Raw genomic sequence first — 20,756 nt, 5'->3', positions numbered from 1 at the left:
AAAGTTTTCACAAATGAGGAAAACTAAGTTCTAGTGAGATTCAATGACTTGATCTTCATATATATCATATTTATACTTCTCTCCCATCAGGAAAATGTAAGCTCCTTGATGGCTATTTTGTTTTTGTCTCTTTATCACTTTTATTACATGCGCATAGTAGGCACACAGAAATGCTAGTTGAATAAAGATCTAGCACAGTGCCTTGAATATATTACTTATGTATATATGTATGTCTATACATGCATATGTATATACCTATATGTGTGTATATACATGTATATATATATGCATTATTGGGTGGGGTGGTGGCTTGCATATTTCATCTGCGTAATGAGCTTATTGTGAGGAAGCTCCTTTTACCAATGTAGATTAACGCCTGTTCTATGATTTAGAATTAAGAGTAGGGGTGCTTAACGTTTTTTGAGTGTATATGGGATCTCTTTGACAGTTACCAGATACTACTAATATTACTGTGGCTTGTTGCTAACATTCATAATTGAAGGAAATGTTAAATTTTAGTTAGAGATTAGGGAAAATAAAAATGTGCATTTGTCCCCATGCCAATTCAAAGATCCTGTTAAGACCTAAACACATTTAAGTGGACCCCAGATTAAGATAATTTACATAATGGGCAGCAGCTAGGTTTGTTTCTGTATCTGTATCCCTAGCTATTAGAACATTGCCTGTTTACTGATTGAGAGTCACACTGATTTACCAAAAGTCACAAAGCCATTACTAACAAAGGCTGTACTCAGGATTTCCTGACTTTGCTGCTAGCTCTTTTTCCATGGTGGTGAAAGAAGGCTTCTTCACCTCACATATACTATGTGCTTAATATATATGTTTAATTGAGAAGTCATATTTCAGTATTGGATGGAGCACTGAATTAGAAGTCAGAAGACCTAACTTTGTCAATATCTAGATGACAAAACAGTACACACGTCTGGTCTTTGTATCCTTGTCTACAAAATGATGGGGTTGGATTTGCTAAACTGCAAAGCCCCTTTAAAATGATATGGTAAAGCCTAGTAGATACACAACTGAACTTGCTTTCTGGAAAACCTAATCCAGTCTCTGACACTTAATATATTATCATGAACAAATAATTTAATCTAAGTCTCTTTGCAATTATATTTCAGACTATCTTGCCAGCTATTTTCCTATACTCTCCTCTCTATTGCAGTTTGGATTAAAATATTATCATTCAACTGAGACTGTTCTCATTGCCACCAACTGTTTTGTTTGTTTTAAACTCTACCATTATTGTCATGGCCCAGTGCCAGGTACCCTCTGGGCATTGCCCCCCCCTTTACAGTTTCCTTTTCTGTATTGTCTTCCCCCATTAGATTGTAAGTTTCTTTGGGGCAGGAACTGTCTTTTTCTTATTTGTATACCCACTAGATAAAGGGGTGGGGAACCTATGGCCTCAAAGCTACATGTGGCCCTCTAGCTCCTCAAGAGTCACATATGGTTCCCTAAATCTGGAACCTTAGCACAATGTGCGACACACAGTTCATACTTAATAAATATATTGTATGGTTTACTGTATCCAAAGTTAAAAATGATTTTTTGATTGTCAGGTTTAATAGTCTTTTCTCAGTCCTCATTCTTCTTGACTTTTCTGTGGCATTTGACATTGGTTATCAATCTCTTCTGAAAGAAACCTGTCTCACACACACACACACACACACACACACACACACACACACACACACACACACTCTCCCATTAACCCAACAAACTCCAAGGGCTTCCCATTACTACCAGATCAAATCCTCTATTTGGGCTTTTAAAGCCTTCTGCAAACTCTGTCTTTCCAGTCTTCTTACACTGTAATTTCCTTCATTTACTCTAAGATCTACTGCTATTCCTCAACCTTGACATTCAATTTTTACTCTCCCTGAATTTACCCTGGCTATCTCTCAGACCTGGATTGTTCTCTCCTCTCACCTTCCCATCCCTGCTTCTTTCAAAACCCAGGTCAAATACCACCTTCTGCAAGGGACCTTCCTCAGTACCAGAAAGAGAGACAGACAGACAGAGAGATGGATATGGATGTATGTATACGTATATCACATACACCTATGCATGTACATGCATATATCTACATACACAAGCATGCGTACACATATTTATAGAGATACATAGTAAACAATGTACATATTCCATATCTCTTTAAAGAAACCTAAACGCGCATCTCTCATGTAGGTACCTATTTAATATACATGTCATATTTGACATACAGGAGTACATCTATCTACAAACACACTCTTAGACGTACACGTGAACATACTTACATGCACACACGCTTATACAACCTAGATTTTGTAAGATACTTGTCTGACATTGTCTCCCCACACGACCGGGAGCTCTCTGAGAGCTAGCACTAAGTTCCTCCAGCTCTAAGCACAGCAAGCATTTTACAAACGCAAGCCAACTGCTGAATGACCTTTATCGATCCAATCTATAGGCTTCGATCTGCAGTGTCTACTTCACAGGACTGTTTTAAGGGTCCAAGCCAAATCATCTAAATTGGAAGTAAATCCCAGTTAGGATTCCTAGTATGTCAAACTTCGCTGGGAAGATCTCCGTAGCGGACCCGCACATGCTCCGGGTTTGGAGAGGCGGAGAACTACAAGGCCCATGAGGCAGTGGGATTCGCCCACAAAGACCATCATGCCTCTGTCTAAGAGTCTATATTAACCCCTTAATTGTTTCATAGTTTAAGAAAGCCCAGCGCCTTACTGGGTGCCGGAACCGACCCTACCCTTCCACAGCCCACCGCTTCAAAGTCTCTCGAGCGCCGCTCCTAAAAGGCCCAATTCCACTTGGGTTCAAGGGTCACCTCCTTCCCCTCCGGTCTGCGAAGAAGCCCACAGCGAGCGCGCGCAGGGAGGGAGGGGCGGTGGTTGGCTCGTAAGTCACGTGACCATAACCCGGTGTTTGGTCAGCTGATCCCCAAGAGTTCAGTGGCGCCGGTCGGTTCCCTTAGTAACTGCTGAGTCCCGGTTTTGAGCGGCCCCCGGGAGGCGTCCGGGCCTCCTTTGTGCTTCCCGCTCTGCGAGCCTAGCTCTGCCCTTTTCCGAGGCCATCGGTGTCTGGAGCCCCTCGCGTCCCACGGTTCTAGAACTCGGCTCTCCCGCCCGCTTCCTCCTTTGTCCGCTTCCGGAAAACCGCCGGCGAGTCCCTAAGCGGGCAGGCTTGCAGCGAGCGGAGCGGGCCGTGGTTGTGGCCTGGAGGCCTGGAGGAGCCTAAGAGTGAGTGTGCGCGCATGCGCGAGCGCGAGCCTGCCTCAGACTCCTGGGCGAGGCTCCGCTTTGCCCAGGTGTCTTCTCTCTGAGCCCTGCCCGCCTCTGCCGTCCTGAATGCCCACTTAGCGCCTTGGCAATCGGGAGGCTGGGAGGGCTTCTAAGGCTTTGAGGGCCTTAGTAAGAAATATCACGTGTCTGTATTTTGATACTTCCAATATCCTAGCAACCTGTCAAGTGAAGTCTTGCTGTTTTTGTACAGAAAGTTTGGGAGAGATGTGTTTGTTTCTTATATACCTTCGTAAAAGGACCCTTGCATAATTTATAGCCCTCAAACAAACTTCTGCATATTTAAGGGAGGCTTCATTAATTTGCCTTTTCCAGTTTGTTTTTCCTCCGCACTAATTATGTGTATAGGTTGAGATAATATTTTTAAAACTTGTTCAAAAATTAAGTGTTTCAAATGTGAAATACATTCTGGACAAAGTATAAGAAAAGTAAACTGTTGGAAATGATTTCCCAAACATTTAGCTCAGGTAACTGGAAATACTGTAGTGATGGCTGTTTAAATTGTATTGAGTGGTCAATACTTGCATGTATGGTAAATTTGTAAGAGAATGGTGTTGAATTTTTAATCTTAATCACTTTGTGAATATGTTCATGAAAACATTTGTCATTGTATGCTTGTATACTTTCAAAAATATAAAATGCCTCAAAAGTATTTGTCTTTTTTTCATTTAGTGTTTCCATTTGTTTAAATCATTTGTGAATATTTGTGTTGGGAGTTGAGAACTACTTGCTGATTATGGCTCATCAATATTCAAAGGAAAAACTAGATGAAGAGTTTGAACAATTTATGAAAGAGGTAAGTTTGTGTTTTTAAGAGGTTGGTAAGTTACAGTGTAGTCTAGTTGAGGAAAAGGACTGTCTTCTTTTTATATTCCCCTCTGCCCTTTCTGTGATGCAGTGGATAGAGCACCAGTGCAGGAGTCAGGAGGACCTGAGTTCACATCTCACCTTAGACGCTTGACACTCACTAGCTGTGTGACCTTGGGCAAGTCACTTAACCCCAGTTGCCTCATCCTGGGTCATCTCCAGGCATCGTGATGAATATCTGCTCACTGGATTCAGATGGCTCTGGAGGAGAAGTGAGGTTGGTGACCTGTGCAGCCCTCCCTCACTCAAAAACAAAGTCAAGTGCAAGTCATGTCATCATTTCTCTGATGGCATGATCTTCAGCAGCGAAGGACAAACACACAGACACAGAGACACACACAGACGTGGACACACACACACACACACACACACACACACAGCTCTCAGTGCCTGAACATTTATATCTTGAATTTGATTAATCATGCTTCTTGATCAGCCAGTCACCATCTTTGAAGGAGCAGTATGATTGTGCAAAGAACACTGGACTAAGAGTCAGAAGACTTGGGTCCTTGTTATCATTCTTTAACCTTGGAAAAATCCCTCCAATGAGAGGTTGGATTAAGTTTTTTTTAATGTTCCTTCCATCTCTAATAATTATTCTACTCTATTCTGTAATTTTGGTTTTTAACTATATTTGAGTAAATAATGAATGTAAGGCTAAATACATCGGCATGAGTAATTTTGTGTTTTGAATCAGTTAACATTTACTAACATTAGTTTGATAATGTTCTTAATCCTCACCCTTCTTGACCTCTTTGAACTCTGACACTGCTTATCACCCTCTTCTCCTTGCTGCTCTCTTCTGGAAGTTTCCATGACAGTGCTCTCTCCTGGTCCTCCTCCTATAGTATTCCACAGCATTGTTGTAGGAGTCTAAATGAAATACGAATATAAATTACTAAGTAAATCCCAGTTATTATCACTAGTACATCAAACTTTGGCAGGAAGAGCCAGGCCTGGGAGACCAGCAAGCTTGCTGATGGGAGAAGCAGAGAACTATATGTCCAACTGTGTGGAATTCACCTATAATGACTATCATGCCTCTGCCTTAGGCTCTATATTTCTCCCTTAATTGTCTTAAAGTTTATTAAGAAAGCTCAGAGCCTTATTGGTTGACCTCCATGTATTGCAACCCACCCTACGTCTCCTTAGCTCACTGATTTATTGATTCAAAATCCCTGAATGGGATGATGACTGTGAGTGGAGAGAAAAGGACAGATGTTGTGAAGGTAAAATTACTAGGACTTAGGGATGTAGGAGATTAAGGGTGAGGGAAAAGTGAAGCATGACTTCCAAGGTTACACATCATACCATGCCTTCTCACTTTTCTTTGTTGGATAGTCATCCAGGCTATGCCTGTTAACTGTGGGTGTCCCCTACCACTCTGTCCTGGGCCCTCTTCTCCTTCCCATCGATTCAGCTTTCTGTATTCAGATGACTCTCACATTTTTTTATCTACCCTTAACCTCTCTCCTAACCATCTATAGTTTCATATCTCCCAACTGTCCGTTGAACATCCTGAGCCAGATGTCCCATAAATAAATTAAGTGTAGCCAAAACTGAATTCATTATCTTTTCCCCTCATTCAACTTTCTAGACTTCCGTATTACTGTTGAAGCTGCTACCCTCCCAAGTCTCCCAGGTTCCTAACCTAGATATCCTTGACTCCTCATTCTCTCTCACTTTCCCATATGTAATCATTTATCAAGTCCTGTCATTTCTGTCTTTATAATTTCTCTTACTGATTCCCTTCTTTCCTGTGATAAAACCACTGGCCTTAACTATTGCAATGATCTTTTGGTTAGTCTCTGTGCTTCAAGTCTCTTCCCATTCCAGTTCATCCTCAAAATTATCTTCCTTAATGATGGGTCTGACCATGTCATCCCCCTACTCATTAAACTCCAGTGGCTCCCTATTACCTTTATGATCAAATAAAAACTCCGTCTTTGGCTTTTAAAGCCTTTCATACCCTGGCGTCTTCTTTCCTTTGGAGTCTTCTTTTCCTTATTCCCATCCACTTGCTCTTCCATCCAGTAGCACTGGCCTCTTTGCTGCTCCTTGAACAAGACACCGCATATTTCTGTTCCCTGCATTTTCATTAACTGTCCTCCATGCCTTAAAATTTGTCCCTCCTTATCGTTGCCTCCCAGCTTTCAGCAAGAAGCCTTTCCCAGGCCTCTTTAATCTAATTTTCCTGAGATTTGCTGCATTTTTATCATGTATATGTGTCACGTTTACATACATGTAGCTCCACGCCTGTCTTGCCTGCCCCATTAGACTAAGCTTCTTGATAGCAGTAGCTTTTTGCTTTTTGTGTGTGTGTATCTCAGCATGTGTAGCACAGTGACTGCCACATATTAGTTATTTAATAAATATTTGTTGAGTGGTTGGCTACTAAGTGCCAGCTGCTGGTAAAGGCACTGTCAGGTACCAGGAAAACAAGGACAAAAAGACTGGAAAAGATACTGCATTATAATCCATAAACATCTGTTAACTATCCACTATGTATCAGGCACTGTGCTAAGTGCTGGGGATGCAAAAGGAGGCAGAAGACAATTCCTGCCCTAGGGAGCTTACCGCGTAGTGGAGGAGACAATGTGTAAGCAAATGTATACAAAATAAATTATGTACAGGATAAACAAATAACCAACAGAGAATACATTAAAATTAGGGGGAGCTGAGAAAAACTTCCTGTAAAACATCAGATTTTAGTTGGGACATCGTACCATGAGAATGTAACGTGTATACAGATAGGAATAATACCAAGGAGAGGATGAAGAGGGAAAACTGAAAGATGAGACAAAGTAGGAAAATTTGAGGAAGAATGAGCTTAATAAATTCATTTATTTTCTGTGATTTTAGCTTAGTTGATCTCAGAAGAAATGGCCTACTCCTAAAACATAAATATGCTATGGACTTTTCTACTCATGGAATGAAGAAATTAGTTAAAAAGGATTTTTAAGTGATCCCTTTGTTCTAAGTGCTGGGAATAGAAATAGAAAAGACAGCCTAAATATGCCCTCAGGGAACACACCTTCTCACAGGGAGACAACATATACAGGAAGAGATTTAGCTGTAAGTCAGAAGGAAAGGTTCAGTGATCCTTAAGGTGTGATGTCAAAGCAGAAAACGTAACACCTTTTTTAATGTAATTTCCATTGATAACATCATGTTCATTTCTGATGTTGAACCATTTGGTAGTGCCAGGGACTTTGGTGACAAGAAGTTTCTTTATAGCTACTGAGGTTACTAAGCCTGCAGCACCTAGAGGAGCAGTTACTGGGTCACCGGGTCACTTCTAAATAAAAGTTGTTTCCCTGGATAATGGCAGTAGGTACTGGGCTACAAGTAGGGCCTATATTCTTCTAGGCACATGGTGGGGAACCTCTCTAGGTCCTCCAGTGCGGCCCTTTGAATCCAAACTTCACAGAATAAATCTTCTTAATAAAAGGATTTGTTCTGTAAAATTTGGACTCAGTCAAAAGGCCACACCTAGGAACCTAGAAGGCCACATGTGGCCTCCATGCCTCAGGTTCCCCATCCCAGTAGAGGATGCTGTTCCTGGGGCTTTTGGACATACCTATCCATCTTTAACTGTTGGTCTGTGGTTAGTATTTGTTGGTGTTGGTAGGAATGGTCAGCCCCTCCTGCACTTGGGTTACTTGCTTCAAGGATGGCTTATAGGGCTTGAACTTGAAGCAGGTCCAGTGGTCTAGGGAATGCTGTTCTCAGAGCTCTTGGCTCAGGATCCTGAGATGCCTCCACTATGGTAGTAGTTTGGCCTGCCTGGCGCAAACAGCCTCCTGTCTCTTCAGGGTGATATCTTCATGGGATTGACTGGACTTCTTCTCATAGGTGTGAAAATACATCCTTTCTGTTGTTTCTATGGAGTGAGGGAGGGTGGAAGGGACTGTGTGTTAAGAGTTCTAACTGATACTTAATACTGCCTTCTAACATAGTGTTATCTTGTATTTGGAAAATATGTTGTCCAAAAGCTTTTTTTTAAGTAGAAACAATTAACCATATTTTGGAAGTAGTATTTGTTTCTTTAATTCTAGCTACTTTACTTTAAAGAAGGGGTTCTTGACCTGTATGGGCGTCTTAAACCCTCTTGATAATGTATGAAGCCTACAGACTCCTCAGAATATTTTTAAATGCATAAAATAAGATACATAAGATTACAAAGGAAACCAATTATATTGAAATAAAGATTTAATTTTTTTCCCCATCAAGTTCAGAGAACTTCTGAAATCTCTTTTCATGGCCCCCTTGGCCTTAGATCTGAAACCCGTACTTTAAAGCATAGAATTTTAGAAAGGTCTAGTTTATTTTTTAATTAAGAAAAATTTTTGTTCTTGGAGTATCAGTGCCATCTATTGACACTTAGAACTTGGTGCATTTTTTTATAATTATAGGACAAAATAGGCAAGTCACTTAGGAGAAGTCTTTATGGGCATATATCTCCACTAGATATTTTTAATTGGAAATCTATGTTTGTGCAACGGATCTAACAAATTCTGTGTACTACTCATGGATGTAGGTGAGCCATCGATTGATTGATAATATACATATTTTCACATATGTACAAGTATTTGTCATTGTAACTCTGTACATATGTTTTAAAATCAATTTTAAATAACTTTGATTAGTTAGCCCTCAAATATTTCATATGAAAATAATGAACCCAATGGTAAATGTTACCAAAAGTTAGATCAGTAATTCTAGGATTATTGAATCAGTCTTTTGTCCACTTCAGTCTGGAGGATGTGTATAAGTCTGGGTATGTTTAGGGAATGAAAGAAAAGTTTTTTTCCTCTAATATAGAGGTGTCGCACTCATACCCCAAAGGCCAAGTACAGCCTCCAGCACTACCAGGTGCAGCCCACACTAGATTAAAATGTAATTGGGAAATATTAAAGTGCTATGTAAGTAGTCGTCGTTGTTGTTGTTGTCTCCATTTGTAGCTTATCGTGGTAGGAGATGGTGCTCCAAAACCAATTTCTGCCAGACTGCTTTTTAGTTTTCCCTGCAGCTCTTACCAAAAAGGGAATCTTTCTCTACTCATTTATGTTTTGGGGTTTATCAAGTACTAGACTACTGTTTTTGAATGCTTTTGTTCCCTGCTTATCTAGTCTGTTCATCTGATATGCTTTTCTGGCTTTTTACTAGTATAGAGCAGCTTTGATGACCTCTGCTTTATAATATACTTTGAGATATGATAATACTGTGCCTGTAGTCATTCTTTTGCTCTTTTTCCGTTTTTTTTTTAAATGAACTTAGCTATTCCATAAAGTGTTTCTTAGGCAGTTCTAAGTTAGGAATGTGTGGTCCTATATATGTAAATTATTTGAGAGGTTGTATTGTGATTTTTAGTACTCAGGCAAGATGTAACCTTGAGCAGTGACTATCTGTTCAGTTATTTAAATTTCTTTTTTATTTGTGTTAAGATACTTTTATTACATTTGAATAAGCCTTACATGTTTCTTTATGTTATGCCCTGTGTGTTACATCCATTTTGTCACAGTTTTGAATGATATTACACTTGTCACTTCTTGCTGTTTCTGTTAGTAATATATAATCATGCTGATGACATTTATTGATTTATCATTATTCCTGCTACTTTGCAGATACCATTAACCATATGACTAACAATAGAGAGAAGGCAGAATTGCTCAGTTCTCTTTTTGCTTTTTCATCAGCTAATGGGAATGACCTTTTGCATTAGAAATTATAAAAAAAAGAAAATATGTAACAGGACATTGACATGTCAGAGATAAGTTAGGAGCTAGTAAGAGGTCTCTTAGTTATCCTTAGTGAATTCAGGTACCTGGCACAGGTGACTTCCATCCTCAAGTACTGAAGGAACTGGCAGATGGGATTGCTGAGCCACCATCCAGTGGCATTTAAAGGTCATGAAAATTGGGAGAGGTACCACAGAATTGGAAAAAGACAAGTTTTATTCTGATTTTCCAAAAGAGAAGAGAAGGGAACCACACACTGTTATCCAGATTGACTTTAATTGCTGGCAAAATTGTAGAACAAATTATTATTATTTTTTTAAATTTATTTATTTAACTTTTAACATTCATTTTCACAAAATTTTGAGTTACAAATTTTCTCCCCTTTTATCCCCTCCCCCCCAAACACCAAGCATTCTAATTGCCCCTATGACCAATCTGCTCTCTCTTCTATCATCCCTCTCTGCCCTTGTCTCCATCTTCTCTTTTGTCCTGTAGGGCCAGATAGCTTTCTATACCCCTTTACCTGTATTTCTTATTTCCTGGTAGCAAGAACATTACTCGACAGTTGATCCTAACACTTTGAGTTCCAACTTCTTTACCTCCCTCCCTCTCCACCCCTTCCCTTTGGAAGGCAAGCAATTCAATATAGGCCAAATCTGTGTAGTTTTGCAAATGACTTCCATAATAGTTGTGTTGTATAGGACTAACTATATTTCCCTCCATCCTATCCTGCCCCCATTACTTCTATTCTTTTTTGATCCTATCCCTCCCCATGAGTGTCGACCTCAAATTGCACTCTCCTCCCCATGCGCTCCCTTCTATCATCCCCGCCACCCTGCTTATCCCCTTATCCCCCACTTTCCTGTATTGTAAGATAGGTTTTCATACCAAAATGAGTGTACATTTTATTCTTTCCTTTAGTGGAATGTGATGAGAGTAGACTTCATGTTTTTCTCTCACCTCCCCTCTTTATCCCTCCACTAATGAGTCTTTTGCTTGCCTCTTTTATGAGAGATAATTTGCCCCATTCAATTTCTCCCTTTCTCCTCCCAATATCTTTCTCTCTCACTGCTTGATTTCATTTTTTTTTTAAGATATGATCCCATCCTCTTCAAGTCACTCTGTGCACTCTGTCTCTATGTATGTGTGCGTGTGTGCATGTGTGTGTGTGTAATCCCACCCAGTACCCAGATACTGAAATGTTTCAAGAGTTACAAATATTGTCTTTCCATGTAGAAATGTAAACAGTTCAACTTTAGTAAGTCCCTTATGACTTCTCTTTGCTGTTCACCTTTTCATGGTTCTCTTCATTCTTGTGTTTGGAAGTCAAAATTTCTTTTCAGCTCTGGTCTTTTCATCAAGAATGCTTGAAAATCCTCTTATTTCATTGAAAGACCAATTTTTGCCCTGAAGTATTATACTCAGTTTTGCTGGGTAGGTGATTCTTGGTTTTAGTCCTAGTTCCTTTGACTTCTGGAATATCCTATTCCATGCCCTTCGATCTCTTAATGTAGAGGCTGCTAGATCTTGTGTTATCCTGATTGTATTTCCACAATACTTGAATTGTTTCTTTCTAGCTGCTTGCAATATTTTCTCCTTGACCTGGGAACTCTGGAATTTGGCCACAATGTTCCTAGGAGTTTCTCTTTTTGGATCTCTTTCAGGCAGTGTTCTGTGGATTCCTTGAATATTTATTTTGCCCTCTGGTTCTAGAATCTCAGGGCAGTTTTCCTTGATAATTTCATGAAAGATGATGTCTAGGCTCTTGTTTTGATCATGGCTTTCAGGTAGTCCCATAATTTTTAAATTGTCTCTCCTGGATCTATTTTTCAGGTCAGTTGTTTTTCCAATGAGATATTTCACATTATCTTCCATTTTTCCATTCTTCTGGCTTTGTTCTGTGATTTCTTGCTTTCTCATAAAGTCCTTAGCCTCCATCTGTGCCATTCTAATTTTGAAAGAACTATTTTCTTCAGTGAGCTTTTGAATCTCCTTTTCCATTTGGCTAATTCTGCTTTTGAAAGCATTCTTCTCCTCATTGGCTTTTTGAGCCTCTTTTGCCAATTGAGTTAGGCTAGTTTTCAAGGTGTTATTTTCTTCAACATTTTTTTGGGTCTCCTTTAGCAGGGAGCTGATTTGCTGTTCATGCTTTGACTTCATGTGTCTCATTTCTCTTCCCAGCTTTTCCTCCACCTCTCTAACTTGATTTTCAAAATTCTTTTTGAGCTCTTCCATGGCCTGAGCCCATTGGGTGGGCTGGGACACAGAAGCCTTGATTTCTGTGTCTTTGCCTGATGGTAAGCATTGTTCTTCCTCATCAGAAAGGAAGGGAGGAAATGCCTGTTCACCAAGAAAGTAACCTTCTATAGTCTTATTTCTTTTTCCTTTTCTGGGCATTTTCCCAGCCAGTGACTTGACCTCTGAATATTCTCCTCACACCCACCTCGCCTCCTGATCCTCCCAGCCAGTGTTTGGGGTCTGAGATTCAAATGCTACTTCCAGCCTCAGGGCTTTGGGCAGGGGCAGGGCTGCTATTCAGTGTGAGATTAAGTTCAGATGCTCAGGTCGGGGCAGGGCCACCTCTCAGGCTCAGTTCCCTCAGGGAGTTTATGCAGAGACCTTCCACAATGGATCCAGGCTCCTGCCTGCTTGGGGAGCCCCGGTCTGCCACCACCCCTCAGCTTCTGTCTCCCGAGGGGGCCCAAGCCATGGGGGCACCCCACTCCCCCCTCGACCCGCTAAAGAGACTCTCTCACCGACCCCGTCACCTGTGGGTGGAGGGACCCGCGTGGCCGCTGGAGATCCCGTCCCTGAAGCCTGCTCCGATCTGTTCTTCTCGGTGCCGTGGCCACGGCAGGTCTGGGCTGGGCTCCGCGTCTGCAGCGCAACGGACCTTTTGTGAGAGGTTTGCAGGTCCCTCTGTGGGTGGAGGGACCCGCGTGGCCGCTGGAGATCCCGTCCCTGAAGCCTGCTTGGATCTTTTCCTCTCGGTGCCGCGGCCGCGGCAGGGCTGTACTCAGCTCCCAGTCCGGGCTCCCAGTCCGGGCGCCCAGTCCGCAGCACGAAGGACCTTTTGCGAGAGGTTTGCAGGTCTCTCCGGAACAGAAATCTCCCTAGCTCCAATGTTCTGTGGCCTCTGGGTGCAGAATTCGCCGTGAGTTACTTCTTTGTAGTTGTTCTATGGGTTGTGGGTTCGGAGCTATGTGTATGTGCATCTTTCTTCCCTGCCATCTTGGCTCCGCCCTGTAGAACAAATTATCAAAGAGATGATTGGCAAACATTTAGAAAGGGGATCAGTGATTGCAAAAAGTCAGCATGACTTCGTAAAGATGAGATTAATTTCATTTTCTTTTTTGTTGAGATCACTAAAGTAAAAGATAAGAGAATACTGTGAATGTAGTGTACCTAGGGTTTAGTGAAGCTTTTGTTAGAATATTTCATATTATTCTTAGGGAGAATATGAAGAGCTATAGATCAGACAGTAATACAATTAGGTAGATTCTGAAATGTTTGAATGACTAGACTCAAATAGCATTTATTAATAGTTCAGTGTCAGTAATGCAGTAGGTCTCCAGTGGATTACCCATGGGATCTGTGCTTTAGCATTTTAATCCGTGACTTGAATAAAAAATAGATGTCATGTTCATCATATTTTCAGATTACATGAAGCTGGAAAGAAGAGCTAATATGGTAGATGACAGGTTTAGGATGTGAAAGGATTCTAGAATTATATGGTTAGACCCTCGCTTTAGGAAAGTTATTTTTTCAACTAAGTGGAGAATAGATTAGAGTGAGGAATGCCTGTGTGAGTGGAATGGAAGGAACAAATGTAAGAGGTGCTATAGAGACAGAAATGGCAATATTTGACAACTGATTATGTGGGATGAGTGAGAATAAGTAGTCAAGAATGACACTATTATGAATCTGGGTGACGGGAGGGATGATACTGCCTTTGACAGTAATAATAAGTGGTACATATGGAGTGAAAGATAAAGAATTCTGATATAGACATTTTGAGTTTGAGATTCCTGTGGGACATTGAGCTTGAGATGCCCCAAAAGCAATGTGCTTATAGGACTGACGCTCAGGGGAGAGACTTGAAATGGATATATAGATCTTAGTGTTATCTGCTTAGAGATGATCATGAGTCAGTGGGATCATGAAGTGAGAAATAAAGCCAGGACAGAGCTTTGGGGCATAGCCATGGATTGGGTTTTGTCCTTCGTTCTCGAAGAGGACCATGACATCAAGATGATGACGTGACTTACAGTTGACTTTGATTTGAGTGAAGGAGGGCTGTGCAAAGTCACCAACCTCACTTTCTTTTCCTGAGCCATCTGGATCCAGTGGCCTGATATTCATCAGGATGGCTGGAGATGGCCCAGGATGCAGTGTGAGACCCTGGCAGCCCTTTCAGGCTAAGCTCCCATAGTGTTCTCATTTTGAGTGAGATACACCCATTCAATGAATAGACTTTTTTAAGTAGTTGCTCAAGGGATGGCCCCTTTAGTCAAAAAAAAAAAAAAAATCAAACGGAGAAGACCCTCAGGGTTCCTGGGTAAAAGAGAAACAATTACTATTTAATATTTAAATCCACTCTGCGCTAGGTGGATGGAGACCTGTTGTCCAGTTTATGAGCTCCAGAGTTAATTAGGTTTGAGGCTTGATTTTTGAGCAAGAAATGTAGCCAGTAAAGCCAGAGAAAAAAAGGCAAATGAAGAAACCAGCAAAGTGAACTGGAAAGAAATGGTCAGAAAGGAGGAATAGGAGATAGTGTCACTCACACCCAGAGAGGAGAGCATAGCTAGGATAAGGTGATCAACAGTGTCAAAGGCTACCAAGAGCTCAAGAAGGATAAGGGTTGAGAAAAGATCATTAAATTTATCAATTAAGATATCATTGGTAACTTTAGAAAGAACATTTTCAGTTGAATAATGATATAGGAAACCACAATGCAGAGAGTTGAGATGAGAGTGAAAGGAGAAGAGTTGAGAACATGAGAGATATAGGACAGTACCTATTGGTCATGGTAGATTAAAGTTAGAGGGTTGTTTTTTGTTGGTGGTGTTTTTTTAATGATGGGGAAGACTTAGGTATGTTCTGGGGCATCAGGAGAAGAATGAAGTACATAGAAATCAAAAATTATATTGAGAAAATGATTGTGGTTCATTTTTTGGAGACCATTGGAGGATCTCACATCAAAAGTATGTATAGTGGGGTTGGATTTGTTAAGGAGAAGGACTGCCCTTCATCAGCAGCTTGAGTGAAGGAGGATAGTTGGGGATATTATCATTAGAATGGTGCAATGAGTAGAAGAGGGGAATATGGAGCACTTGGTGAATGGCCTCAGTTTTTTCAATGAAGTACCAGGTGAGGACTTGAGAATATGGAGGGAGAGAGTGGTGTGAGAGGCTTGAGAAAACAAAGAGGTTTGGAATAATCCCTGTGGTAAGTGGGATGGAAAATCCATTACAGGGAATTGGGATCATCTGCCTGCAATAAAGGCCATAAGGATTATGTTAAGATAACAAATTTGTACCTAGTCTGTAGAGTTTTTCTGGCTTCCTCCAGCTCATTCATTGGTGAGTGAATAGGAGCTAAGGGGGAAGACAACAGTCTTTCAGGGCTAGGGTTTATCAAGGTGTAATTGAGATTAGAGGATAGTAGAAGATATTATAGATTTGAACTGGTTCACCAAAGGCTCAAGTTTGGGAAGGAAGGAGAATATAACCAGAGTAGGGGTAATGACTTAGGAAGGTACTGAAAATTGTGGGGATTGGAGGTCATGGTGAAGAAGAAGAATTAGGATTAGTAGGAATAAGGGCTCGGGGGAGCTAAGAAGATAAAAGGTTACAATTTGATAGGAATTTCAGAGTTCTTGAACATAGAAGTCAGAACACTTGTGCATGATGCTACATCAAGTGTATATGTGTAACTAAAGTGGAGTGAAAGGAGCAGTTCTTAGGAGTTGAATATTCTGAGGAACTGAGAAGTTTAGGTGTTTGAGGTAATATGAGGTGTTGTGGCATCAATGGAAAGAAAAGTCGAGGCAGGAAGACCTGGGTGCAAGCCCCACCTCTAACCCTTACTGGTTGTGGGCCTCTGGGCAAATCACTTAAACTTGGAACCCAAATTCTCTGTAAAAAGGAGATAATAATGCACCCACCTTAGAGGGTTGTCTGTTGATCAAATGGCATAACAGATTTAGAGTGCTTTTCTTCCCTTGAGCAACTACTTAAAGAAGCCTATTTATTAAATGAGTGTATCTCACTCAAAGTGAGAATACCATAGAAACTTAGCCTGAAAGGGCTGTGTCTCATACTATGTGAGTGCTAGTTATTGTCATTATATTATTACAATAAAGAGCATAGTTTGTTTGTCAGGAATAGGGGTGGAGGAGACTGTGAGTTAGTCATTAAACTCATTAGGAAAGGAGGGAGAATTTTCTGGATATTAGTAGATGATGGTCATCAGGATGTGGACCAAGAGATAAATTTGGACTCTCTTCCTCCAAGGACAAGTTGCTGAGTGATGGTGGTATAGGGAGATTCTGGAAGGGGATATTGCAGGATAGGACTGAGAGAGTATTCACAAATCTGAGGTTCATTATCACTGAGATGAGAACATGAGGGAGGTGAGTGTATAACTGTTGGACTATGGGTCCGCATAGATTATCAGCAGATGAGGAGAAGTCCATAGATATAGGCAGATGATTAGAAAGTTCAAAGTAGGCCCTCAACTGGAGGCAGCTAAGTGGATCAATGGATCAGGTGCTTGACCTGAAATCAGGAAAACCTGAGTTCAAATTGAGGCTCAGACACTTGCTAGCTGTGCAACCCCTGGGCAGATCACTTAACCTCTGTTTGCCTTAATTCACTGTAGAAGGAAATGACAAACCACTCCAGTATCTTTGCCAGGAAAACTCATGGACAGTGTTGAGGTGCCAGGGTCCACAAGGTCACGAAGAGTTAGATATGATTGAAGTACTGAAGAACAACAAAGGCTCTCAACTGGGCAGTCTGGTGACAGGACGTGTGCTGTGTTCTAGGAGGTATCCAGAAAACTGAAACAGCTGGTGGTATATTTCTAGCCAAACAGCAAGGACTGATGTATCCACAGAGCCTGCCTTGTGGCAAATGTGAACAATGCCTAGTGGAGTTGTTGTGGCTTGGGGACCTCTTAAAGCCCATCTGTGATATGGGAAATGGTGGTGTGTCCTAGGACTCTGGATATCAAGCACAAACTTTGTTCTTAGTTGTGGTAGTTCTGAAGTTTAGCTACAGAGTTTCTTGATTATTTATACCTAATGTTTCTTTATATTTATGTTCTATGAATATGAATTCTATTAGTTTGTTGCTTTTGTCCTAGTGGGTTACCACTGTCCTAGAAACTTCCAGGGAATGTACCTGTCTTTTTACTTCAAGGACCTCTGTTTGCACCTATATTTGAGAGAAAATAATGTTAAAGAAGACTATATTCTTCTAACTGTGGCCAAGAATCTTTTCCCCCCTTCTTTTCAGTTTTAATTGCTTATCTAATGTAAGAAAAGCTTCAGTTATTCCCATTTGCAAACTTGTGCAAACTTTTGTTCACTTGTCCAGGAACCAGTTTATCTAAGTAAGATTTTTTTTCCTGACCTTAATGTCCTCAGATTTCATGAATGGTTAATAATGTTTGAATTTCATAGCTATACCTAAAATTTCTCAAAAAAGAATTTGAGCATAAATTAAAGATTGCATGTTTTGATTCTGGTAATGGAAGATTATCACTATTTATTTTTATTATCACTATATTTTCAGTATTAGAAATGCTCGATAACAAATGTTTTTCACAATAAAAAATGTCAAAGGAGAACTAATTAATTGATTATTTTCTAATAGTTCTTACTATAGCTAGAAGTTCAATTCCCAATTATAATAGAGGTTTAATAGATATATACAACTCCCTTACATATACATATGTGTCTCAAGTACAGTACCTCCACTAAGTGCTAATGTACATCTGTCATTACTATGTCTCTTTTTCCCTCAGTAATGTAATTTTCAGCATTACATATGAACACATTTAGGATTCATCTTTCTACTGATATTTAATCAAACTGTAATTGAGTTAGATGTTTGTCTGTAACTCAATTGAATCATCATCTGGGGTTTTTATGCATTTTAACTTTTCTCATTTTCATAATGTCCAAACTACAAACTTGTATTTTAAAATATTTTCTCTTTTAGTATGATTAAAAGCAATAATCTGAAAACGTTATGATAGCTTGAGTTAAGACTTCAACCTCTTAACGATATGGTATGTAATGCTTATATTTTAAAGGGCAAGATAGATTTTGAATATTTTATCAATTAAGAGAGCCATTTTCAATTAACAATTCAATGAATTAATGATTTTAGTGTTCTTTCTGTAAATATAAATATAAATAGAATACTTGAAGAAGCGGTGATTTCTTGGGGAAAACACCTGGTATAGAAGCTGCTGTAGCAGAGCAGACAATAATACCTCGGTGATTTAGCTAAGTTTTAGGAGTTAGGTGGTGCAATGGATAGAGCACCAGTGCAGGAGTCAGGAGGACCTGAGTTCAAATCTCACCTCAGACACTTGACACTCACTAGCTGTGTGACCCTGAGCAAGTCACTTAAGCCCAATTGCTTCATCCTGGGTCATCTCCAGTCATCTTGATGAATATCTGGTCACTGGATTCAGATGGCTCAGGAGGAGAAGTGAGGTTGGTGACCTGCACAGCCCTCCCTCACTCAAAACAAAGTCAAGTTATGTTGTTATTTCTCTGATGGCACGATCTTCTTTGGCAACGAAGGACACACACACACACACACACACACACACACACACACACACACACACACACACACACACACACACACACACACACACACACACACACACACACACGTTTCCTGAGGCAAATAAGAGGTTAAGTGCCTACTCAGTGTCACAGAGTTAGTGTCAGAGGCAGGTTAAAAACCCTTCCTGACTGCAAATTCAGTACTCCATCCACTAATATAAATGAGACTTTTAAAAATAGTGGTATGTTTTTCAAAAACATACCCTGTTGTTTTCAGTCTCTTTCAGATGATTCATTTGGAAACTCAAAGACAGACAGACGTCACAGAAAAAGAGATTTGAAGAAGAAAAATTCAGCACCATGGTGGTTAACAGATGATGATTTTGAAGATGATGGTAAATACTTTCCTTTCGTAATATGAGCTATTTTGACCACAAGGTGTCAGTCAAGACCTTTCTTCTGTTCTGAATTTTTGAAAAGTAAATGCAAGTATCTAAGAAACACAGTGAGACTTTGTCATTAATGTTCATGATTTTTTCTGATTTTTATAAAATTCCATCATGTGTATGATATATAATTGTGAATGAGTGTATTTCTATTTCATGATTCATATTTTCTTAAAAGTATTTTAATGAACTTACATAACTTAAGATAAAAGATAAAAGGAGTGGCCTTGGGAATGTGTCAAGTAATGTAGAAATGTGTTTTATATATGATTCCAGGTTGCTGTTTTTGATGGAGCTGTGATTTTGTTGTTGTAATTTCTGCTACTGGTTTCAGATTCCAACATGATTTATGATGTGGTGCCATTCTTGTCCATTCCTTTCCATAAATTCCCTAGAGCAGGGCTTTTTAATTTTTTTTTTGTATCCTGAAACCTTTCGTCAGTCTGATAACACTTAATAACTGTGTGACCATGGATGAGTCATTTAACCTCTGCCTACCTCAGTTTCTTCATCTGTAAAATGGGGATAATAATAACAAATAGGTATTGTGAGGATCATATGAGATAATACATGTAAAATGCTTTGCAAACTAAAGCACTATAGAAATACTGGTATTATTATCTTCATCAATATTTCCTAAATCTAATAATGCTCAGTGCATCACCATTATGGAACTGGGAAGAACCTGAAATATGTCTTTGTGTGCTAAAGTTGATTCAGATTATGTAGCCATGCCAAGGCCATTCCTTATATCTTTTATCTGAAGTTATGTACTTCAAATAAAACACACTTTTGCTCTGAATTGTTCTGAAATCTTGGAAGGTTGTATGGGGAATGTGGGGAGAATGGAAGTGGGGGTGGTTCAGGATACATCTTTACTGGATCATCTAGAAACTAATTGTGTGGTAGATGTGGGAACAGTTTGGAGGCTTGGTAAGTTGCTAAAATCTCCTCTAAAAAAGACTTGAGAAGGCATTTTGTGGCGGGGAGGGGCAATAACGCAAAGTAGTAAGGCTAGGGATCAGAAGTTCATATGGAGTAAAAGAGAATCATGGTCTACCTTGAAACATTTACTATATAGGATATGATCCCTGTTCTTGGGAAGAGAATATTGTTCCCCCGGAGTGACTTAATATTTAATTAATTAAGTCTATTTGATATTCAATTCTTTACAAATTATATATTAAGAGGAAAACTTTTGATGTACAGTGATTGCTTTGGAAAACTTGGAGAGTAATTCATGGGCATATTTGCAGATAATTGAAAAGGAAGAAATTTGAAAGAAGAGATCAAGCCCTGGAAAGGTTACAGAGAGCAGTAAGCTGCCTAAAACAAGAAAGTAAGCTATTAAAATGAGCTTTTAAAGGATGTAAGTTCACTGAGGAGCAGGAGGAATAAGAATAAAACCAGGAGGCCAGAACAGTTTATGTAATCTGATAGCCACTGATAAGCATCAGCTATTACAAGAACACCAGGCATTACAGGAGAATTGTCAGGGCCATAGCATAAATAAGCTCATTTTTATAATGAGGTAGGAACACATAACACAGAATGAACTTATTGTCTGAGACTCTGC

General features: G+C 39.9%; 1 protein-coding gene across 2 annotated transcripts in view; it reads left to right on the top strand.

The window, feature by feature from the left end:
* Positions 1-2,690: 2,690 nt before the first annotated feature.
* The window catches only part of CEP162 (centrosomal protein 162), a 116,608-nt gene continuing 98,542 nt past the window's right edge, over positions 2,691-20,756 (top strand). For both annotated transcript variants that reach the window (XM_072642728.1, XM_072642727.1), the window contains exons 1-3: positions 2,691-3,257; positions 3,990-4,113; positions 19,012-19,129. In XM_072642728.1, coding sequence (XP_072498829.1) covers positions 4,054-4,113; positions 19,012-19,129 — 178 coding nt within the window. In that variant the 5' untranslated portion in view covers positions 2,691-3,257; positions 3,990-4,053. The remainder of the gene's footprint in view (positions 3,258-3,989; positions 4,114-19,011; positions 19,130-20,756) is intronic.

Source organism: Notamacropus eugenii, chromosome 2, assembly GCF_028372415.1.
Source record: "Notamacropus eugenii isolate mMacEug1 chromosome 2, mMacEug1.pri_v2, whole genome shotgun sequence".
NCBI classification, from domain to species: Eukaryota; Metazoa; Chordata; class Mammalia; order Diprotodontia; family Macropodidae; genus Notamacropus; species Notamacropus eugenii.
This window is presented reverse-complemented; position numbering and strand designations above follow the sequence as displayed.